General features: G+C 41.3%; 1 protein-coding gene across 1 annotated transcript in view; it reads left to right on the forward strand.

The window, feature by feature from the left end:
• CATSPERB (cation channel sperm associated auxiliary subunit beta) overlaps positions 1-25,518 on the forward strand; it is a 127,527-nt gene that overhangs the window by 65,113 nt on the left and 36,896 nt on the right. The window contains 2 exon segments of the mRNA XM_044932981.2: positions 12,554-12,708; positions 15,361-15,515. Of these exon segments, the coding sequence (XP_044788916.2) occupies positions 12,554-12,708; positions 15,361-15,515 (310 nt within the window).

The following is a 25,518-nucleotide window of genomic DNA, read 5'->3' on the forward strand; positions in this document are numbered from 1 at the left end:
TAAAAATGAATCCCCACACCCCTCTTCCCCACAGCTTCTCACAACTACCATTCTATTTTCTGTTTCTGTGATTTTGATTACTATGGTGCCTCACATAAGTGGAATCATACAGTATTTGTCCTTTTGTGACTAGATTATTTCACTTAGCATAATGGCCTTAAGGTTCATACAAGTAATAGCTTGTATCAGGGTTGTCTTCATGATTAAGGCTGAATAATAATTGTACCGTATAGATGACATTTAGCTTGTCCTTTTGTCCATCAGTGGACACTTGGGTTGCTTCCATGTTTATTTATTGTGAATAGTGTTGCTACAAACACAGGTATACAGATACATCTTTAAGACCTGCTTTTAATTCTTTTGGGTATATACTCAGAACTGGCATTTCTGAATCATATGATAATTTTACTTTTAATTTTTTGAGGATCTGCAATACTATTTTACACAGCAATGTACTATTTTACATTCTGATTTCCAGTGTAAAATGGTTCCAGTTTCTCCATAACATTGCCAACATTTGTTATTTTCTGGTCTTTTGATAGCAATCTTCCTTCTGGGTGTGAAGTGGTTGTTGTTATTGTTGATCAGTCACTAGTCAGGTCAACTATTTGTGACCACATGGACTGTAGCATGCCAGGCTTCCCAGTCCATCACCAACTCCCAGACCTTGCTAAAACTCATGTCCACTGAGTCAGTGATGCCATCCAACCATCTCATCCTCTGTTGTCCCCTTCTCCTGCCTTCAATCTTTCCCAGCCTCAAGGTCTTTTCCAATGAGTTGGTTCTTGGCATCAAGTGGCCAGAGTATGAGAGCTTCAGCTTTAGCATCAGTCCTTCCAATGAATATTCAGGACTGATTTCCTTTAAGATTGAGTGGTTTAACTTCCTTGCTGTCCAAGGGACTCTCAAGAGTCTTCTCCAACACCACAGTTCAAAAGCATCAGTTCTTTGGCACTCAACTTTCTTTATGGTCCAGCTCTCACATCTGTACATGACTACTGGAAAAACTATAGGTTTGACTAGATGGACCTTTATCGGCAAAGCAATGTCTCTGCTTTTTAATACGCTGTCTAAGTTGGTCATAGCTTTTCTTCCAAGGAGCAAGCGTCTTTTAATTTCATGGCTGCAGTACCATCTGCAGTGATTTTGGAGCCCCCCAAAATAAAGTCTGTCACTGTTTCCATTGTTTCCCCATTTATTTGCCATAAAGTGATGGGATGGGATACCATAATCTTTGTTTTCTGAGTGTTGAGTTTTAAGCCAGCTCTTCCACGCCCCTCTTTCACTTTCATCAAGAGGCTAAAGGAACTAAAGTTCCTTTTCAGTTTCTGCCATAAGGGTGGTGTCATCTGCATAACTGAAGTTATTAATATTTCTTCTCAGAATCTTGATTCCAGCTTGTGCTTCATCCAGCCCAGCGTTTCTCATGATGTACTCTGCATATAAGTTAAATAAGCAGGGTGACAATATATAGCTTTGTGGTACTCCTTTCCCAATTTTTTGAACCAGTCAGTTGTTCCGTGTCTGGTTCTAGCAATTGCTTCTTAACAGACATACAGGTCTCTCAGGAGACAGATAATGTATCTGGCATTCCCATCTTTTTCAGAATTTTCCACAATTTTTTCTGATCCACAGAGTCAAAGTCTTTAATGGAGTCAATGAAGCTGAAATAGATGTTTTTCTGGAACTCTCTTGCTTTTTCTATGGCCCAATAAATGCTGGCAATTTGATCTCTGGTTCCTCTGCCTTTTCTAAATCCAGCTGTACATCTGGGAGTTCTCAGTTCACATACTGCTGAAGCCTAGCTTGAAGGATTTGACCATAACTTTACCAGCATGTGAAAGGAGAGCAACTGTATGGTAGTTTGAACATTCTTTGGCATTGCCTTTCTTTGAGATTGGAATGAAAACTGACCTTTTCCAGTTCTGTGGCCACTGCTGAGTTTTCCAAATTTGCTGACATATTGAGTACAGCACTTTAACAGCATTATCATTTAGGATTTTAAATATTTCTGCTGGAATTCCATTATGCCCACTAGCTTTGCTGTAGTAATACTTTTTAAGACACACTTGACTTTGCACTCCAGGATGTCTGGCTCTAGGTGAGTGACCACACCATCACAATTATCCAGGTCTTTAAGACCATTTTTGTATAGTTCTTCTATGTATTCTTGCCATCTCTTCTTAATATCTTCTGCTTCTGCTAGGTCTATACCATTTCTGCCCTTTATTGTGCCCATCCTTGCACGAAATGATCCCTCAATGTCTCTCTCTAATTATCTTGAAGAGATTTCTAGTCATTCCCATTGTATTGCATTCCTCTATTATTTGCATTGCTCATTTAAGAAGGCCTTCTTATCTCTCCTTGCTATTCTCTGGAACTCTGCATTTATTTGTTTTTATCTTTCCTTTTCTCCTTTGCCTTTCTCTTCTCTTCTTTTCTTGGCTCTTTGTAAAGCCTCCTCAGACAACCACTTACCTTCTTGCATTTCTTTTTCTTTGGGATGACTTTGGTCACTGCCTCCTGTACAATGTTGTTGTTGTTGTTCAGTCGCTCAGTGGTGTCCAACTGTTTGTGATCCCATGGACTGCAGCATGCTAGGCTTCCCTGTCCTTCACCATCTCCTAGAATTTACTCAAACTCATATTCATTGAGTTGGTGATGCCATCCAACCATCTCATCTTCTTATCCCTTCTCCTCCTGCCTTCGATCTTTCCCAGCATCAGGGTCTTTTCCAATGAGTCAGTTCTTTGCATCAAGTGGCCAAAGTATTGAAGCTTGAGCCTCAACATCAGTCCTTCCAGTGAATATCAGTCTTGATTTCCTTTAGGATTGACTAGTTTATCTCCTTGCTGTCCAAGGGACACTCACGAGTCTTCTCCAACACCACAGTTCAAAAGCATCAATTTTTTGGTGCTCAGTTTTCTTTATAATCCAACTCTCACATCCATACATGACCACTGGAAAAACCATAGCTTTGACTAGGTGGACCTTTGTTGAGAAAGTAATGTCTCTGGTTTTCAATATGCTATCTAGGTTGGTCATAACTTTTCTTCCAAGCAGTATGCGTCTTTTAATTTCATGGCTGCAGTCACTATCTGCAGTGATTTTGGAGCCCAAGAAAATAAAGTCTGTCGCTGTTTCCACTATTTCCCCATCTATTTGTCATGAAGTGATGGGACTGGATGCCACGATCTTCGTTTTTTGAAAGTTGAGTTTTAAGCCAGCTTTTTCACTGTCCTCTTTCACCTTCATCAAGAGGCTCTTTAGTTCTTCTCCCATAAGGGTGATGTCATCTGCATATCTGAGGTTATTGATATTTCTCCCGGCAATCTTGACTCCAACTTGTGCTTCATCCAGCCCAGGATTTTGCATGATGTACTCTGCATATAAGTTGAATAGGCAGGGTGACAATATACAGCCTTGACATACTCCTTTCCCAATTTGGAACCAGTCTGTTGTTCCATGACCAGTTCTAACTTGCTTCTTGACCCACATATAGATTTCTCAGGAGGCAGGTAAGGTGGTCTGGTATTCTGATCTCTTGAAGAATTTTCCACTGTTGTGATCCACACAGTCAAAGGCTTTGGCGTAGTCAATAAAGTAGATGTTTTTCTGGAACTGTCTTGCTGTTTCAATGATCCAGTGGATATTGGTGATTTGATCTCTGGTTCCTCTGCCTGTTTTAAATCCACCTTGAACATCTGGAAGTTCACGGTTCACGTACTGTTGAAGCCTGGCTTGGAGAATTTTGAGCATTACTTTACTAGCGTGTGAAATGAGTGCAATTGTGCAGTAGTTTGAGCATTCTTTGGCATTGCCTTTCTTTGGGATTGGAATGAAAACTGACCTTTTCCAGTCCTGTGGCCACTGTTGAGTTTTCCAAATTTGCTGGCATATTGAGTGCAGCACTTTCACAGCATCATCTTTCAGGATTTGGAATAGCTCAACTGGAATTCCATCACCTCCACTAGCTTTGTTCATAGTGATGTTTTCTAAGGCCCACTTGACTTCACATTCCAGGGTTTCTGGCTCTAGGTGAGTGATCAAGCCATTGTGGTTATCTGGGTCATGTTGTTGCCACCTCTTCTTAATATCTTCTGCTTCTGTTAGGTCCATACCATTTCTGTCCTTTATTGTGCCCATCTTTGCATGAAATGTTCCCTTGGTATCTCTAAATTTCTTGAAGAGATCTCTAGTCTTTCTCATTCTATTGTTTTCCTCTATTTCGTTGCATTGATCATTGATCAATCACATTGATCAGTTGCATTATATACACTGGGAAATCAAACAAATTCGTGTGACTTACTTTATTGCAATATTAGCTTTATTAGAAACAAAGTTGCAGCATCTCCAAGATATTCCTGTTCATCTCCATGACTTATTCATTTTATAATGGAAATTTTGTAGTCTTTGATTCCCTTCACTCAGTTACTCCTTTTTTTTAATTTTTAAAAAATGCATTTATTTTTAATTGAAGGATAATTACTTTACAATATTGTGTTGGTTTCTGTCATATGTCAACGTGAATCAGCCATAGGTATACATCTGTCCCCTGACTCTTGAACCTCCCTACCACCTCCTGTCCCAGCCCACCTCTCTAGGGTTGTTACGGAACCACAGTTTGAGTTCCCTGAGTCGTACAGCAAATTCCAATTGACTATCTATTTTACAGATGGTAGTGTATTTGGTTCCATGTTACTCTCTCCATTCATCCCACTCTCTCCTTCCTCCCCTTCACTGCTGTGTTCACAAGTCTGTTCCCTATGTCTGTGGTCTCCATTGCTGCCCTGCAAGTAGGTTCATCAGTACCATCTTTCTAGATTCCATATATATACATTAATATTTGTTTTTCTCTTTGTGACTTACTTCACTCCATATAATAGGCTCTTGTTTCTTCCTTATTTTTAATGTAAATATTTATAGTAACAAATTACTCCCATAGTACCACTTTCACTTCATCACATAAGTTTTGGTATATTGTAGTTTCATTTTCATTTGCCTCTAAGTATTTTCCAGCTTCCCTTGTGATTTATTCTTTGGTAGTTGCTAGTTTTAATGTGCTTTATTTAGATCCCGCAATTTTGGAATTTTACAGTTTCTTTGTTAGTGATTTTTAACATCATCTCCTTGTGGTCAGAGGAGACACTTTATGCAATACTGACTTTTTTATAGGTTCAACATATAAATGAGGTCCTATAGTACTTTCTCTGACTTATTTCATTTAGCATAATGCCCTCAAGTTTCCTCCATTGTTGTATATGGAAGGGTTTCCTTCTTTTTAGTGGCCAAATAATATTCTTTTGTGTAGATGTACCACATTTTCTTTATTGATTCATCTGTTGGTGAACATTGAGGTTGTTTCCATATTTCAGTTATTCTGAACAATGCTTTAATGAAAATGGGAATGCAACTATCTATTCAAGATAGTGATTTCATTTCCTTTGGATATATACCCAAAAGTTGAATTGCTGGATCATATCATATTTTCCGTCTTAATTTTTATGGTGTCTTCACACTGTTTTTCACAGTGGCTGCACCAATTTACATCCCCACCAACAGTGTTCAAGTGTTCTCTTTTCTCTAAATCTTAACTATCACTTTTTATCTTTAGTCTTTTTGATAATAACTGAGATGTCTAGTCTTTAATGTCTGGTTCTAAAGACGGAAAAGGGGGATAAATTAAGGAGTAAATAAGGCTTGGAAAAGCCCAGGCCCTTTAAATTCCCTGGAAGTCATTTCAGCCAGGGGAGAGTGAGACTTGCAACACTGAGAGATGTGCAAAAAGAATGGCCACCCTCCTTTTTGTCTGCACTTGTGTGATAAGAAGCCACAATCAGCAAACAGAACACAGATCCGCAATATTTGGAGGACAAAGTTCTTTTTGCCCGCTCGGGTTCCTGCAAGCTGTGTGCAACTGCCCCAGAAACATATGCATAACTGTTTGCCATGAGACTGAAAATGGAGGATGTGTAGCTTCTACTGTGTTAAGAGCTGAAATTAACCACAATTTACTATCCAAGTCTTCCTCTGAAAGTTGCAAGCCTTCAATAGACTCCAGAGTTCCCAAAGAGTTATATCAGATAGAATCTTCCAGTGCAATTTTTGTCCATGTGGGCAGAGAGATTCCTAGTGCAACCTACTCTACCATCTTCCCAGAACCCTCTGGCAGGGATGGGGTGGTGGTGGTAGATTTTTAGGATCTACAAAAGTAGGATCCTATGAACAACCCTAAAGCAGGGGAACTCTGAAACATTATGCTTTATTCTCATTTATAATGTCACTCTGCTGCTGCTGCTAAGTCGCTTCAGCCGTGTCCGACCCTGTGCGACCCCACAGACGGCAGCCCACCAGGCTCTGCCATCCCTGGGATTCTCCAGGCAAGAACACTGGAGTGGGTTGCCATTTCCTTCTCCATTGCGTGAAAGTGAAAAGTGAAAGTGAAGTTACTCAGTCGCCTCCGACTCATAGCGACCCCATGGACTGCAGCCCTCCAGGCTCCTCCGTCCATGGGATTTTCTAGGCAAGAGCACTGGAGTGGCGTGCCATTGCCAATGTCACTCTACCCAAAGGCAAATAATACTAAAGCTGCCACACACTGAGCTACTGCGGTTGTATTCAGAGTGTTACAAGTATCATCTCATTTAATATTCACAACAACCAAGGTGAAGCGGGTAATGTTAGTTACTTTTACAGATTAAATTGACATCCACAGCTTCTAAGAGGTAGAGTTGGGTAAATGATATATGGCTCTGCATTTACTTGGTTTGGCAATCAGAAGCCTGCTAGAAACAGCACAAGTAGCTCCGATAGCCTGATGTGAAGAGCTGACTCTTTGGAAAAGATCCTGACGCTAGGAAAGATTGAGGGAAATAAGAGAAGGCAACAGAGGGTGAGATGGTTCGATGGCATCACTGACTCACTGGAAATGAGTTTGAGCAAATTCAGGGAAATAATGAAGGACAGGGAAGCCTAGATGTTCATGGGGTCACAAAGAGTCAGATGCAACTTAGCAACTGAACAGCAACAGATTGAAATTCAAAGGGATGAGCCTTTCAGTCCACCAAACAAGGAAGAGAGTCAGAGAATGGATCCAGGGGAATAGTCAAATAGAGAATAAACACATATTAGAAACAAAAGTCAAAAGAGACTAAGCAAGATTACTTTGGAAATAGTAAAAATAACCAACACTTAAGAAAACTAAACTAACTTGACAATATAAACTATTAAAAATTACAGATATAAACTATAGAAACATATCTACATATAGAATGAATAAGTAAGTAGAATCTCAGATGACAAATATTGATGCTAAAGATCGAGAACTTATAAGTGGTGGGGATTTTCTGTGATGAACAAAGGTGGTGGTTCCGTATTTGTCTTCCTCGCACATTGTAGCTCTGTAATATAAATGAATGAATCAATACTGAAAATAGTAAGAATAAAGGAAACCAAAATTGATAAGACATTAAATTTTTAGCTGAAAGCAAAACCAATAAAGAAAGCAAAAACACTTCTGGATTATTTGAAGTAGAAAATGTAAATCAATGTTAAAGGCACAAAAGAATCAAGCCAACCTTGGTTTTTTCTCTGCTGCAACAAATAATATCACATATTCTTTTAAAGAACCTTTGGAGAAAAAGGTTACCTAAGAATCTGGAGCCAGTTCAACCCAAGTGGCTCAGTAGTAAAACTCAGCCTGCCAAAGCAGGAAATGCAGGAGACGCAGGTTTGATCCCTGGGTCAGGAAGATCTCCTGGTGGAGGAAATGGCAACCCAGTCCAGTACTCTTGCCTGGAAAATCCCATGGACAGAGGAGCCTGGCGGACTACAGTCCATGGGGGCACAAAGAGTCCGACACAACTGACCGACTCTTCATGCACAACGAGTTGTTCATATGCAAAACCAACAGAAGAATGTTATAAACATATTTCATCAAATATGAGCTTTGTTGAGTATAAGATACACCTGGTTCTATTCACACAAAGAAAGGAATAACTCTTCCAGTTAAACTTTAACACAGTGTTTTAATAATGATCATGGGTGATGCATGGATTATGCTGACGTTATTTCCCCAGCTTGGTGTGTGATAAGGCAATAATTTCATGTGTATCTTCACAGTAAAACATGTAATTTTATCTACTTATAGGCTTCTTTCCTCTTAGGTCATATAAAATAGTTGGTGAACGTTCTACAAGAAAATGTGGTAGTGTGGTAATTCTTTAGTGCCATTTGCTTTTTTTGATGAATATAGACCGTGCTTTGTTTTCCTCTCTTGCTGAAACCACAGTAATTTTGCTTCAATACCAAAGTATAATGTAATATTTTAAAGCATTTTAAGCAGCATTATAACTCAACATGTACTATACCAATGATCCAGGGAAGTAATGACAATATAAAGAACGGAGACAATACTGATATAGCCCCCATAGCTAACTGACTACTATGGCATGAGAGCCACCTAGTGGACAATGATTATAAGACATCAATTATAAAAGGTTCATTTCCAAGATGTTAAAATATGAAAAAAAGTCTATCTTATGTTTATAGATGAAATACGGCATATTGAACCTTAGTAATTGTAATGGTTAATTTCATGTGTCAACTTGACTGAGCCAGTGAAAGTCACTCAGTCATGTCCCACTCTTTCTGACCCTATGGACTGTAGCCCACCAGGCACCTCTGTCCATGGAATTCTCCAGGCAAGAATACTGGAGTGGGTTGCCATGCCCTCCTCCAGGGGATCCTCCCAACCCAGGGATCGAACCCAGGTCTCCCACATTGCAGGCAGATTCTTTACCATCTGAGCCACCAGTTCAGTTCAGTTCACTCAGTCGTGTGCGATTCTTTGCAACCCCAGGAACCGCAGCACACCAGGCCTCCCTGTTCATCACCAACTCCTGGAGTCCACCCAAACCCGTGTCCATTGAGTCAGTGATACCGTCCAACCATTTCATCCCCTGTCGTCCCCTTCTCCTCCTGCCCTCAATCTTTCCCAGCATCAGGGTCTTTTCAAATGAGTCAGCTCTTCCTACCAGGTGGCCAAAGCATTGGAGTTTCAGCTTTAACATCAGTCCTTCCAATGAACGCCCAGGACTGATCTCCTTTAGGATGGACTGGTTGGATCTCCTTGCAGTCTAAGGGACTCTCAAGAGTCTTCTCTGACACCACAGTTCAAAAGCATCAATTCTTTGGCACTCAGCTTTCTTTATAGTCCAACTCTCACATCCATACATGACCACTGGAAAAACCATAGCCTTGACTAAACGGACCTTTGTTGACAAAGTAATGTCTCTGCTTTTAAATATGCTATCTAGGTTGGTCATAACTTTCCTTCCAAGAAGTAAGCGTCCTTTAATTTCATGGCTGCAGTCACCATCTGATTTTGGAGCCCAGAAAAATAAAGTTTGCCACTGTTTCCCCATCTATTTGCCATGAAGTAATGGGACCAGATGCCATGATCTTCGTTTTCTGAATGTTGAGCTTTAAGCCAACTTTTTCACTCTCCTCTTTCACTTTCATCAAGGGGCTCTTTAGTTCTTCTTCACTTTCTGCCATAAGGATGGTGTCATCCTCATATCTGAGGTTATTTATATTTCTCCTGGCAATCTTGATTCCAGCTTGTGTTTCTTCCAGTCCAGCGTTTCTCATGATGTACTCTGCATATAAGTTAAATAAGCAGGGTGACAATATACAGCCTTGACATACTCCTTTTCCTATTTGGAACCAGTCTGTTGTTCCATGTCCAGTTCTAACTGTTGCTTCCTGACCTGCATACAGATTTCTCAAGAGGCAGGTCAGGTGGTCTGGTATTCCCATCTCTTTCAGAATTTTCCACAGTTTATTGTGATCCACAGAGTCAAAGGCTTTAGCATAGTCAATAAAGCAGAAATAGATGTTTTTCTGGAACTCTCTTGCTTTTTTGATGATCCAGCAGATGTTGGCAATTTAATCTCTGGTTCCTCTGCCTTGTCTAAAACCAGCTTGAACATCTGGAAGTTCATGGTTCATGTATTGCTGAAGCCTGGCATGGAGAATTTTAAGCATCACTTTACTAGCATGTGAGATGAGTGCAATTGTGCAGTAGTTTGAACATTCTTTGGCATTGTGTTTCTTTGGGATTGGAATGAAGACTGACCTTTTCCAGTCCTGTGGCCACTGTTGAGTTTTCCAAATTTGCTGGCATATTGAGTGTAGCACTTTCACAGCATCATCTTTCAGGATTTGAAATAGCTCAACTGGAATTCCATCACCTCCACTAGCTTTGTTCATAGTGATGTTTCCTAAGTCCCACTTGACTTCACATTCCAGGGTGTCTGGCTGTAGGTGAGTGATCACACCATCATGATTCCAAGGGGTGCCCATAGTAAACATATTTCTGCACGTGTCTGTGTGGCTGTTTCTGGACCAGATTAACATTTGAATCTATAGACTGCCCTGCCCAGTATGGGTGGGTATCATCCAGTTTGTTGAAGACCTAAATAGAACAAAAAGGTGGAGGAGAGAGGAATTCACCCCTTCTGCTTCTTGTTGCACCTGCTCAAGTTGGGACGACTGTTTTCTGCTCTCCCACCCAACAACCCAGTTCTCAGGCCTTTGGGCTCCAACTAGGAGTCACACCACCAACTCTCCTGGTGCTTGCACTTCTTCTCTACCTTGCAGACAGCAGATCATAGAACTTCTCAGCCTCCATAATTGCATGAGGTAATTCCTCATAAATTTCTTAATAACTAAATGTATATATTGGCTCGTCCAGGGTGATTCTGGTGAAAGAGGCTGGGTTTTATACACATACCTCTTTGAGGCTAAAGTCAGTAGGATTTCCTGATGGATTAGATACAGGGTGTGACAGAAAGAGAAGTGTTAAGAATGGCACCATGGTTTCTGGACTGAGCAGCAGGAATAATGCAGTTCCCTTATTGGAGATGAGGAGGACTTCCCTAGTAGCTCAGATGGTAAAGAATCTTCCCACAATGCAAGAGACCATTGTTTTATCTCTGGGTTGAGAAGATCTGCAGAGAAGGGAATGGCTACCCACTCCAGTATTCTTGCTGGAGAATTCCATGAACAGAGGAGCCTGGTGAGCTACAGTCCATGGGGTCACAAACAGACACGACTGGGTGAGTAACAAGGCTGAACATGGAGGAAGTTTGTGTGAGGGTTAGGAGTGCAGTATGGGATCATTTCCGTGGGAGATACATGGCTGACATGCATATGGAGATGTCATTAGACAGTTATAGATAAGTCTAGAGTTCAGGAAAGAGTGAGATGGGAGGTTTCAATTTGGGAATCATCCACATAAAGATGTATTTAAAACCTGAAACTGGACCAGATATCTTCAGAGAGTGAGAGAATAGATCTAAGAACTGAGTCCTGGGTCACTCCAGTATTTAGGGGTTGGGACAGGAGAATGGGCCAGGAGACCCTGGCCAAACTGGGAGGATGAGAGGGCTTGGTGGCTGGGGCTTGGAAATCAGCTTTTCTCATACTGAGACTTGGGCGTTCATCGTCCATCTAGGAGAGGGCGCACTCTCTTTCAGTGGATCAATGTCTGGTCTAGTGAATGTTGCTTCACCACGAGATTACTGCCAGGACACAGGAGAAACATGAAATAACCAAGTCTGGTTCAACATATTAATCCTAGTATAGCTAATGACCAAGTGGTCTCTACTGATAATTCCCCTTGCCTCCCCGAGGGTTATTTTCTCACTGCCTTCCACCTACTGCTGCTGCTAAGTCGCTTCAGTCGTGTCCGACTCTGCGACCCCATAGACAGCACACCACCAGGCTCTTCTGTCCCTGGGATTCTCCAGGCAAGAATACTGGAGTGGGTTGCCATTTCCTTCTCCAATGCATGAGAGTGAAAAGTGAAAGTGAAGTCGCTCAGTCGTGTCCGACTCTTCGCGATCCCATGGACTGTAGCCTACCAGGCTCCTTCGTCCATGGGATTTTCCAGGCAAGTGTACTGGATGGGTTGCCATTTCCTTCTCCACTTCCACCTACTGGGGAGTCTGAGTTCAGTGTTATGAAGAGAATCCACCGCCAGGGGGAGCTAGCCCCCTTTCCTCCAGACATCTGCTCACTGTCCACCTGCTTCAGCGAACAGGTTCAGTAATGAAACGGAGCTTGAAAAAAAACTTTCCATGGACTTAACAAAAACTAACATGAATTTGCTACTTATAGAGTCTCAGAGCACTTCTCTCATCTCTTAGTTTAAATAGAGTTTTTATAAGGTAGAGTTTTAAAAGTTCTCTAGTTGTATCATCCAATACGTTGGCTACCTGATGTGAAGAATGGACTCACTGGATAAGACCCTGATGCTGGGAAAGATTGAAGGCGAGAGGAGAAGGGGATGACCGAGGATGAGATTGTTTGATGGCATCACTGACTCAATGGACGTGAATTTGAGCAGGCTCCAGGAGTTGGTGATGGACAGGGAAGCCTGGCGTTCTGCAGTCCATGGGGTCTCAAAGAGTCGGACACAACTGAGCGACTGAACTTAACTGAAGTGTATCATATCAATATCAAGCGATATCCATTTCTTTCCTAACAGGGTTAGGAAAATATAGTAAAATTGGATCTATTTCTGATAAAGTTTTCACTTTATACTATGACCACATGGGATTCATACATAAACTGACTCCAGACCACTTTGAAGCTGGTGGATCACTTGCTGCCTTTGGAAATTCTAAAGGTATTTTTGGACAGGTCAGTGATCTAATGTGTTGAAACAGTGTGCCTTGTTTTAATAGATGTCATATTCTATATACAGAGAAATAGGGAAAGCGTTTTCCTTGGGACAAACACTCTTAATACTCTTTGCTATTTTTAACTAAAGGAAAAACTTTCATATATCAGGGAACATCTCCAAAATCTTTCAAGTCCCATACAGAGCTTTATAGATTTACACACTCACCTGGAATATTTTCATATAAATGTTTTCACGGCAAACCACCAGATGTTCTAAACTAGATCCAACCCAGGTTTATGGTGAGTTTGACTCTCTCAAGGTTGACCTTAAAGAAACATGAGTTCTGTTTTTTCCCACTGTTGACTTTTCTTTCTTACTACCCCTCCTCACTTGTTTCTTTCTTTTCTAATGCTAACATAGAAAGGAATAATCATCTGCATCACAGATGATACTTCATGCAGATTTTTCTAATAATTTTAATGTATAATGGGCCACTTATAAAGATAAGTAAGTAAGTGAAGTCGCTCAGTCATGTCCAACTCTTTGCGACCCCATGGACTGTAGCCCACCAGGCTTCTCTGTCCATGGAATTCTCCAGGCAAGAATACTGGAGTGGGTTGCCATTTCCTTCTCCAACTTATAAAGATATTTGAACCTACAAACTCATCACAGAACACATAATCATGATAATGAATTCTCATCAATATATCAGCAAATAAACGATTTTTTAACTGGGATCTAATAAAATCTGCACTTTAGCTTAAAGGATATAGAATAAAGAGTGACTCTAGTTTTAATAAATCACTCAAAATTACCAGGCCAAGACTGTGGTTCAGAACACGGTGCTTTAACTTCCCTGTCTTCTGAGATACTGGCAGAGAAAAAAGTGGAACTTCCTAGTGACAGTAAGATGCCGTCATGTGACTCCCTGTGTAATTTATTCACCAGTCTGTTGTGTGGCACTGCATAGAAACAAATCAAATCCTGTGATCAGCAGGGTAGCCCTAACCAAAAAAGCAGTTACCTCAATTTTCACTAACTTCACAATTTGTAGAAAATGTTCTCTTATGTGAAAGTTTAAATTATTAAAATCAAAAGCCAAAATGGGTTTTTATACTCAGGGTGAGTGCATTCAAGGAATTTTCATTCAAGGAATTTGCACTCAATATTATCACCTCCCTCTCCCAAAGCAAACTATATCTGTGTCCTCTCTGAATACACATGATCCATAAACCTTGTTTGGCTCTGAGTAGGTGCCAAATACTGTTGTGAACGCTTAATCTTTATAATAATTACTTATCCTCATTTTACCCACAAGGAAAGCGAGGCACAGGGAGGGTAAATAATTCACCCCAAATTATACACACCACTGGTTAGTTCCTGGAATCAGGCATCAAATCAGTTTGGGGCAACAGGTTCAGGACCTGTGTTTTTAGTCACTATGCTGTCTTTGCCCGGACTTGCACATTCTTTCATGGGATGTTCTTGCCACTCCCAGTCTCGAATGTCACACAGAACTCTTAAGGCCTTGTCAGTTTGCAAGAGTCCTTAAGCCATCTGTTCAATACATGTTCAGTCCCATGTGTATTCTCCTGGCATCTGTTTCCCATTCTCTCCCTTTCTCAGTGAGTTCCCAAATTTCAGAGACCAGAGGCAAAGGCATGGCAGAACATGGGTGTGAACGGCACTGCTTGATGGTGACTGCTCCGTCAGACTGCAGCGTCCGCCCCTCTGTCCTCATGTCACAGCAACCAGGACAACTCCAGCATCCCCTTGGGACTGGTCCCCACCTGTCTTCTCACTCCTACAATTTCCCAAAGCTGGACAAGGTCAGCATCAGAGAAGGGTATGTTGGAAAGATGACTTGCATATCAGAAATCTGGTCCAAAGTTGTCTGTGTTGAGAGAGAGAGGAAAAGCCTTGTGAACCACCAGCCTCAGGACTCAGCAGCAGCCGTACAGAGTTACCAGCATGACATGGTGGGAGTAGCTCTCAAGTGTCAGGAGGTGCTTCTCAGCCCCTTGCTTACAGAATACTCCAAATAAGAACCAAGTTCTAGAACCTGCACTTCTAAACTCCTCCCCCACATATGAGACAAGACACTCCTGTCTGCCATTGCAGCCTTCTATACAGGAATGTTAAACTGAACTTAACTCTTCAGAATTTCCTCTCCTCCTCAATAGAAAAGTGTGTTTTCCCTCCCATCTGCGTGGATATTCAGCGATATTCCTTCTATTGATAAGGAAAGCAGTATTGTTTTGATGTGAAATGGAAGCAAATCCATTATTTGTATTTTGTTGTAATGGAATTATGCTGTTGTTCAGTCGCTAAATCGTGTCCAAGTGTTTGAAGCCACATGGACTGTAGCACGCCAGGCTTCCCTGTCCCTTCACTATCTCCTGGAGTTTGCTCCAACTCATGTGCACTGAGTTGGTGATGCCATCCACCCATCTCATCTTCTGTAGCCCCCTTCTCCTGCCCTCAATCTTTCCCAGCATTGGAGTCTTTTCCAAAGAATCAGCTCTTCGCATCTGGTGGCCAAAATATTGGAGCTTCATCTTCAGCATCAGTCCTTCCAATGAATATTCAGGGTTAATTTCCTTTAGGATTGACAGTTTGTTCTCCTTGCAGTCTAAATAAATTCAATATTTTCTTTTTTCATGTTCCAGGCTTTTGATATGGGCTTTGATACTGCCCTTGCTCCACAGTATCTCACCTTAAATGAAATGATATTTTATGCATATGTGCCCAAGAATGAACCAAAGGATAGAGTACACACTAAGCAATTCTGTGACATTCACTTTGGAAAATTGATACACTCCAGGTAGGTACTGATTAGCTTTACATTTTACTTAGATTGCACACTGGTATCTAAATTCTAAATTTTGAGCCTACTTTTTTGGAGTAATTTTCTTAGTCAAGGAGAGTAAGTCTTTTTGAACACCTTGCGAGGTCAAATACATTTGTAGACTTCAAGGTGCTTTGCACAGTGCCCCAGTTTTAGGAACATGGGGCCAGGTTATCAGCACCATCAAGCCAAGCTAAAGAAATGTGTGCTTGTTGTCCTGTGCCGGGAGCCGGCATATTGCATATTGAGTGCATATTGCATATTGCATTTTGAGTGCAGCACTTTCCACAGCATCATCTTTCAGGATCTGGAATAGCTCAACTGGAATTCTATCACTGCCGGGAGCCAGCGTGAGGAACTCCACCCATGACAAAGGTCATGAGGAAGGAGGCTCGGCATACGCAAAGGTGGGATCGAGCCTCAGGAGTCCGCCTGGAAATTCTCGAGCATCTACCCCCAAAACCAGAGTCTGCCTACTTTCTGCTTTGTGCTTTCACCTACACCTCTGACTTTACGGGGGCTGTCCCCCACTACCTCCCTCTGAAAAAAGTTAGCTTACAGCTCCAGTTAATAATTCCTGGGTGTGACAGCGTTTAACCTACAAACTCCTTTGGAAATCCTCTAGCCTGCCTGAATAGGTTTTTCCGGCCACATGTGATTGTTCAGAGCCTCCCAACTGTGAGAGGCAGGAGATGTTCTAACTGTCTAAACACAGATTCCTTTGAGTAGTTAAAAGATTGATTAGAAATTGTATTGGTGAAGGGTTTTTCACTTATTGGGCCAATGTTTGCTGCTAAGTCTCCATACTCCTTACCTACTGTGTCCTTGGCAGTGTATTGATTGATATAATGGGTGTATAGAAATGTAAGTGGTAGCCTCAATGTTTGTAACCTTGGACCCTTGAGTTAATTCTTTTCTTGATTGAGCCCACCTCACCTTTGCCCTATAGGAATGCAGCTTTATCCAATGCTTTTTTGGAGGCTGGTGCCTGACTTTGGAATAATCACCTTTAGAGAAAAATAAGTTTCTTAAAATGTTAACAGGCCTCCTGGCCAGAAGATGATGTCAATCACCTGAACTTTTGCATATGATAAGTTTGAAAGCCTGGCTTCGATTAGAACCAGGAACTGCTGTCCTTGCATGACTCCACCCCTTCCCCCATTATCCTCTATGCACAACTTAAGGTATAAAAACTACTTTGGAAAATAAAGTGCGGGCCTTGTTCACCGAAACTTGGTCTCCCCCTGTCGCTCTCTCTCTCTCAAATTCTGGCTGAGTCTCCATCTGGAGCGCAGAACCCGCCATGCTTGCTAATTATGCCTGGGCTTCTAAGATCCGACCGGGGAGGCCTCATTGTCTCCTCTCCTTCGGGAGAACGGAAGGACGCCTGCGGCCTACGTAAGTGGTGCAAACTTCTTGTCTTGAAGTTTTATTGGTCTCCCATGTAAACCAAGCTACTCAGCCTCTTTTCTCCACTGAATTTTCCTACTGAGCTATCCTCATTCTATTATTCTTTATATCTTTGATAAATATTTATAAATAAATAGGTTGCCTATGCCGTCTCTCCTTTGAATACCCTGGATCAGCCGGGGCTGGTCCCCGGCAGTCCTGAGTATCAAAAATGTCTGGGCTACACTGGGTACTGCTTATCCTCAGAGCTCACTCCCATGGCAGTTGTCATATGCCCTATGACAAGCAAATCTAATAGAGGAGACCATCCTGCATGAAATACTGCCTGACAGGGTATGCAGAGTTCTCAGGAATGCTTTCTCCCAAGATATTAGCAAGAGCCAATGACCCTGAAAGCTGCCTTTAAGGCTTAAAATCTTTGAAAAACAATATGAATTCTACAACTGCCCCCTCCTACACACACACATCTAACAACCAGAAACGGAACAGTCTCAGATTACCAGAAACTCACCTGTTCCCAAACTGGTGAGCCCTGTTCCACCAGGTTGAAATCTCTCTATTGTACATCCACTGGGCTATCAACTAGATAATTTCCCATAGCCAACAGCTGCTGGAGAAGGAAATGGCACCCCACTCCAGTACTCTTGCCTGGAAAATCCCATGGATGGAGGAGCCTGGTGGGCTGCAGTCCATGGGGTTGCTAAGAGTCAGACACGACTGAGCGACTTCACTTTCACTTTTCACTTTCATGCATTGGAGAAGGAAATGGCAACCCACTCCAGTGTTCTTGCCTGGAGAATCCCAGGGACGGGGGAACCTGGTGGGCTTCCGTCTATGGGGTCGCACAGTGTTGGACACAACTGAAGCAACTTAGCAGCAGCAGCAGCAGCCAACAGCTCCATACTCCACCCAACACCTCCCTCAGAGGTAGATATGCAGACAGGAAGCAAACATAATATAGCAGATGTTGGCATTAGGTTTTATTCCACAATGATTGTAGAACCTTCTGTCTCAAAGAAAAGTATCCCTGATCATCGAGAACTATTTGTTTTTGATGGCTTTCGTATGTATGATATTACAGATCCATTAACGCCTGTTTATATAGGTATGTCTTTGTAGAAAACGTAGAGAATCACTCTTTAAAATTAACATATGATTAGTATCATCTCTATTAATATCAATTTTTATCCTAATTATTTTGAAAACATATGATAATTCTCTAAAAGATCAGAATGTTTAAAAAGCAGCATAGCATGTTCTGTGTTCAGTCTCTACTAGCACAGAAACTAGAGAATGGGTATTTCTGAGGAAGGACATGGTAGCAAAGAGCCAGATCTGGGAACTGGAGGCAGGTGGGACTTCAACCAGAAAGGTCAAGGATTTGGGAGCCGGAGTCATGAGGTCAGCCATAGGCCAAAGGAAGATGTCTATATGGTCAGGGGTGAAGCAGGATGAGCCCTATATTTTCCTCTTCCACAAATAGTTTTTTTAATACTTACTACATACAAGGCACTTAGGGAGGTGCTGTGATAGAGTGAAAAGAAGAGAAAGCGAAAAGCAAAGGAGAAAAGGAAAGATATAAACATCTGAATGCAGAGTTCCAAAGAATAGCAAGAAGAGATAAGAAAGCCTTCTTCAGCGATCAATGCAAAGAAATAGAGGAAAACAACAGAATGGGAAAGACTAGGGATCTCGTCAAGAAAATCAGAGATACCAAAGGAACATTTCATGCAAAGATGAGCTCGATAAAGGACAGAAATGGTATGAACCTAACAGAAGCAGAAGATATTAAGAAGAGATGACCAAAGGAACATTTCATGCAAAGATGAGCTTGATAAAGGACAGAAATGGTATGGACCTAACAGAAGCAGAAGATATTAAGAAGAGATGGCAAGAATACACAGAAGAACTGTACAAAAAAGATCTTCATGACCCAGATAATCACGATGGTGTGATCACTGACCTAGAGCCAGACGTCCTGGAATGTGAAGTCCAGTGGGCCTTAGAAAACATCACTATGAACAAAGCTAGTGGAGGTGATGGAATTCCAGTTGAGCTATTCCAAATCCTGAAATATGATGCTGTGAAAGTGCTGCACTGAATATGCCAGCAAATTTGGAAAACTCAGCAGTGGCCACAGGACTGGAAAAGGTCAGTTTTCATTCCAATCCCAAAGAAAGGCAATGCCAAAGAATGCTCAAACTACAGCACAATTACACTCATCTCACACGCTAGTAAAGTAATGCTCAAAATTCTCCAAGCCAGGCTTCAGCAATATGTGAACCATGAACTTCCTGATATTCAAGCTGCTTTTAGAAAAGGCAGAGGAACCAGAGATCAAGTTGCCAACATCTGCTGGATCATGGAAAAAGCAAGAGAGCTCCAGAAAAACATCTATTTCTGCTTTATTGACTATGCCAAAGCCTTTGACTGTGTGGATCACAATAAACTGTGGAAAATTCTGAAAGAGATGGGAATACCAGACCACCTGATCTGCCTCTTGAGAAATTTGTATGCAGGTCAGGAAGCAACAGTTAGAACTGGACATGGAACAACAGACTGGTTCCAAATAGGAAAAGGAGTTCCTCAAAGCTGTATATTGTCACCCTGTTTATTTAACTTATATGCAGAGTACATCATGAGAAATGCTGGACTGGAAGAAACACAAGCTGGAATCAAGATTGCTGGGAGAAATATCAATAACCTCAGATATGCAGATGACACCACCCTTATGGCAGAAAGTGAAGAGGAACTAAAAAGCCTCTTGATGAAAGTGAAAGAGGAGAGTGAAAAAGTTGGCTTAAAGCTCAACATTCAGAAAACGAAGATCATGGCATCCGGTCCCACCACTTCGTGGGAAATAGATGGGAAAACAGTGGAAACAGTGTCAGACTTTATTTTTCTGGGCTCCAAAATCACTGCAGATGGTGACTGCAGCCGTGAAATTAAAAGACACTTACTCCTTGGAAGGAAAGTTATGACCAACCTAGATAGCATATTCAAAAGCAGAGACATTACTTTGTCAACAAAGGTCCATCTAGTCAAGGCTATGGTTTTTCCTGTGGTCATGTATGGATGTGAGAGTTGGACTGTGAAGAAGGCTGAGTGCCAAAGAGTTGATGCTTTTGAACTGTGGTGTTGGAGAAGATTCTTGAGAGTCCCTTGGACTGCAAAGAGATCCAACCAGTCCATTCTGAAGGAGATCAGCCCTGGGATTTCTTTGGAAGGAATGATGCTAAAGCTGAAACTCCAGTACTTTGGCCACCTCATGCAAAGAGTTGATTCATTGGAAAAGACTCTGATGCTGGGAGGGATTGGGGGCAGGAGGAGAAGGGGATGACAGAGGATGAGATGGCTGGATGGCATCACTGACTCGATGGACATGAGTCTGGGTGAACTCCGGGAGTTGGTGATGGACAGGGAGGCCTGGCGTGCTGCGATTCATGGGGCCGCAAAGAGTCGGACACAACTGAGCAACTGATCTGATCTGATGATAGAGTGAGGAAGACATTCAAGCCCATGCCCTCCTGGAACTTGTATTCCAGCACAGGATGTAGACAGTTATGAAATTACAGTTAACGTGAGTCTGCAACAAAGGAGCATGGAGCATTGAGAGAGTTCTCAGGGGCTGAGTCCTTGTTTGGAGGATTTGGGGAGGTTTCACAGAGGCTGTGATGCTTAAGATGTGATCAGAGGAATGAGGGTGAAGGAAGCGGGTGGGGGAAGGGCTCCAGCCAAGACCACAGTGTGGAAAAGGCCCCCAGGCCCAAAGAAGTATGATGTGTGCTTGAGAAACTCGAGAAAAACCAGAGTGACCTAAGTGTTATGAACCAAGGAGAAAAGTTATTCGAGACCAGGTGGGCCCCTTTTAGTCTCAGTAGGGAATGTGGATGTTATTCTAAGGGAGCAGAAAGCTTGAAGGATTCTAATTAAATGAATGACCAGATTGATTATGTGTAGTTTGTTTACTCAATCAGCTAGATATCAACTTTACTTTTCATCCTGTCTTTTCAAACCACCTCTGTGGACCTATTTGCTTTCTGTCTCTAGATGAAGTATCTGCAAGGCCTATAGCTTTTCCATTAGAGAGTATATAATTGTTTCCTTAGCTTAAAAATATCTAAGTCAGTCAATTACCACATGACTCCATTCCTGTCCAGTGTTTTAAGAAACGTCAAACCCTTATTGGATTTAAGTCTGTTTTCCAACTCCCATTTAAGCCTGACCCAGTCTGAGGAGCCTAGAGTATAGGGGGTGAAGAGTTTCTCTTTCTTATTATTTTTAGACTCATGTCCTCCCTCCCTCTTAGCTGATGGTTTCCAGCCCCTTCTGGAGTTTGACTGAGAGTGAGGTGAGATAAAGGGGCAAGAGGTCTGCTGATGGGGGTGACTCTCTGACCTGAATACCACTGCCCCCCTCTCTTCTAGGTGTGTGACAGTCTTCCCCTCTGTTGGGGGCCCTGAACTCTTCCACTATTACTTCTGGGCAACTTTCCTTTTATTTCCTGCCTCTCCTCCCCAAAACCATACCTCCCTAGAAATAACCTTTATCTTAAATTTTGTGTGAACATTTTAAGAAATGTTTTTTTAAAGGTTTAACATACATGTGTATCAAAGTATATTGTTACATTTTGCCAAATGTATTACTTAGCAATGTATACCCTTTCCTGTGATTTGCCTTTTTCATACAAAAAATTATTTGGTATTGATGTATGTGTCTATATTCACTCATATGAATATATCACAATCTATTTGGCTGTTCTCCTATTATGACTTGTAGTTTTTTAACTTTTAAGTTTTTAGTCTAGAATAGATGTGGAGTGTAGTATGAAGTAGAATAGAAATCAGATTTCTTTATTTTTCTATGTATAGACTACCAACTGTGCAAACACGGCCCTGCTGATCTGCCGTGTCACTACTGTTACATATCCTAGCTCCCCGTGTGCATCAGCCTGTCTCCGTCTCTCTTCTGTTTCATTACGGTATTTGACCTTCCCTAGGTCACGCTGACAAATTTTCTCTAACTAGGTAACTTGTGTGAATAGCACCCTGTCTTAGATCTTCTTGGCCTTTGTTCTTGCATTTAAATGTTAGCTTCAGCTAGTCAAGTTCCATTAAGGGGAAAAAAAAGCACAACAACCTGTTAATAAAAATCACTTCTTCCAACCAAATTCTGCTTTATAGCTGCAGTTAGATCCTGGGTGGAGATTCCCAACTCTTCTTGCAGTAGGATCCTCTATTTGCGCTCCTAGAATTTTAGGCCCAGGACAACTTCCTGACTCTCCATAAGGATAGAGGGTTATTATTTCAGTCTTCCCTTACTCATAATGTGTCTTTGCCTGTGCCCCAGTGAAGGGTGGCTTTGCTTCCTCCCTCTCAGTAGTTTAAAGCTTCTGCTGTGTGGGGGAGATGAGGGTGGGAGGAGAGAGGGGAGGTGGGAGTGAAGGGGAGGGAGCAGGGGCTTCAGGGCCAGCACCCTCCAGGCCCTCCTCCCTGGCCAGGATCACCTCTTTTGAGGCCTATGTTTAACTGTTTAATGCCCAGCCAAGGCTTTTGCTTCTTATGAAAGAAGGTTCAGGGAAGTGAATGAGACTTCCTCCCTGTTTCCTCCCACCCTCTCCAACCTCCCACTAATGACCTTGCCCCATACTCCCACACCACCAGCAGGGACTCTCTCTGGTTCACTCTCTGCCGGTCTTTCTCCTGAGGCCCATGGGAAGGAGCTTTCAGGTGAGTGCAGCTCCACTTTGAAAGGTGCCTCAGCATTTCCAGACTCACATACCAGCACATCTTGGCCTTTGGCAGTTTTTTGTTTCTGTTTTTTCTATTTTTAGACATTTCTTATTTATTTCTTTTGTGGCCAGTACCACGTTTCCCGCTTCTATGCTATTCCACAAGTGAGACTGTTGCTGTGTTGAGACTCTCCTTGGAATGGCTTATTCCCTTGGATTTCTGGTTAGTTCTTGGATGGCTTAAGCAAAGTGACAACTTTGTGATTTATCCATTTTGTTTCATTGCTTGTTGGGCTGCTTCTTTCTACATCAAAAGCCAAAGCAGAATGCCTTATAATTGACTTTTGTGTAGCAATCTCAAGTGTTTTAAATTTGCTAAACTCATTTGCTGATTCTAGTACATTTTCTATATATTCTTTTGGATTTTCTGAGTAGGGGTAAATATTTTTCTAAGCAGATAATCACATTACCTGCAGATAATTTATTTTAACGCCTTTTAGCATATTATACATTTCTTTCTGTTACAGTATCTAGGAGCTTATTAAATATACACAAAGTTAATGGGTGTCATTCTGTTCAGGCTGCTCTAATCAAACATAAAAAAAACTGGGTGGCTATGTGTGTGTGCTAAGTCACTTCAGTCGTGTCCAACTCTTAGCGACCCCATGGGCTGTAGCCCACCAGGCTCCTCTGCCCATGGGGATTCTCCAGACAGATGGCTTATAAACAAATGTATTTCTCACAGTTATGAAGACCAGAAGTCTAAGATTAAGGTACCAACATGGTAAGTTTCTGGTGCAGGCTGTCTCCTGGGTACAGATTGCCAACTTCTCGCCGTATACTGTCATGATTGAAAGGGGCAGGGTACTAAACCGATTTACAAATGCTTCACCTGAATGACCTGAAATCACTTCCCAAAAGCTTCATCTCCAAATGCCATCACTTTGGGCATTATGTTTTCAACACAGGAATTTTGGAGGGATACAAACATTCAGACCATTAGCAGTGGGCTTCCTTGTTGTGATTTAAAAAAAACTATTTTAAACATTTCACCATCACGTACTATCCTTTCCATACATTTTAAAAACTCTTTTTCACTTACAGTTTTTTTTTTTTTCAGTTTAAGAGGTGTTTCCTTTTTGTTTTTAACTTAAATGTTTCTCCTGTGTCTATTGAACTTATCTATATAATTTTTTCCTTTGAACTTTTACTTAATGCTATGAATTATATGATGGACTTAATGTTGAATCAGACTGAAAGTCATGGAATAAACCTATCTTGGTCATTGTGTATTATCTATGTTTATACATTTCATACATTCTTGCCTGCAGTGTTAGTATTCACTTGTTAGATTAATTGTGTTAATTGTGATTTTCCAATTTTCTTTATCCTTAACTGATTTTTTCCTTTTGTGATCTATCAATTATTGAGTTATGTTAAAATTTTCTGATATTATATTGAATTTGTCAATTCTTCATTGTAGTTCTGTCAATTTTGCCTTATATATGTGTGAGGCTGTTGTTGGATGTGTATAAGTTTAAAAATGTTACATCTTCTCGGACTTGCTTATGGTGTTGATTTCATGGGTATATACTTATCCTTAAACTTATCAAGTTGTTTATATTAAATATGTAAGGCCTTTTATGTGTCAATCATAACTCAATAAAGTAGTTTAAAATAAGACAGCTACTTGCAGTGTTACAAAAAAGAATTGTTACATCTTATTGATGAGTTGAAAATTTTATTGGTATTTAATGACTACGTTTATATTTATAATGCTTTTTTGTATTACAGCTTAGCAGGTATAGCAAAATATGCATAACATAAAATTTACCATTTTAGCCATTTTTGAGAGTGCAGTTCTGTGGCATTAAGTATATTCACATGGTTGTGCAACCGTTACCACTGTCCATCTCCAGAACTCTTTCTTTCTTTTTTTTAGAACTGTTTTTTTTTTTTTTTTAATTAGAGAGCTTAGTCCGATTACACTTGGACTGCTTGTGTGGATAGTGCAGAGTGAGATGGTGTGTTGGAAGGTCAGTGAGAAGGTAGGGAAGTACCAGATCATATAGGGAACTGTAGGCTGCATAGGGGTTTATATTTTATTCTTGGTGCCAGAGGAAGCCATTGGAAAGTTTTATATAGGATAGTGAAATAATTTATATTTTTTAAAAGATCACTTGCTTTGAAAAGTATAGGACAGGGTGAGAGTCAAAGTCTCCAGGCTCCTTGGAAAGCTACTGAAATAATACAGGTGAGAAAAGAAGATGGTCAAAGCAGTGCACTTGAGAAAAGACAGGATTCAATGGTGGATTGCCTGTTGTGGGAATGAGCAAGAGAGCCATCAAGAATTTGCTAGGGTTTTAGTTAGTAGCTAGGTAGAGGATGCTGTCATTTTCTGAGATTTGGAGTGCAGGGTTAGGCAGGGTGAGTGAGACTTGCACATTGGAAATATTAAGTGTGAAATACCTATTAGGTACCTAGGTAAAGATGTGAAGTTGACAGTTGCCTGGATATACAAATGCACACCGCAAAAATAGCAGGAGCTCTGCATTTGGTAGTTGTTCCAATATAAATGGATGTATATAGAGAAGAAAAGGCCTGGGGCACTCCTGGAAGAGAGATTAGGCAGAAGAGGAGGCCCCAGCCAAGAAAACGAAGAAGGAATAGTCAATAAAATAGAAGAAAAAAAAAAAAGAGGGGGGTAAAGTGGGGACATGTAAGCCAAGGGAGGCAGATGTTTTGGAAAGTATGGAGTAAACCACTGTGACCCATGTGACTGAGAATAAGAACCAAGAAGTGAAGTGACCTTTGGATATGGCAACCTTCCAAGCTGTA

Source organism: Bubalus bubalis, chromosome 20 (assembly GCF_019923935.1).
Source record: "Bubalus bubalis isolate 160015118507 breed Murrah chromosome 20, NDDB_SH_1, whole genome shotgun sequence".
Classification (NCBI taxonomy): domain Eukaryota; kingdom Metazoa; phylum Chordata; class Mammalia; order Artiodactyla; family Bovidae; genus Bubalus; species Bubalus bubalis.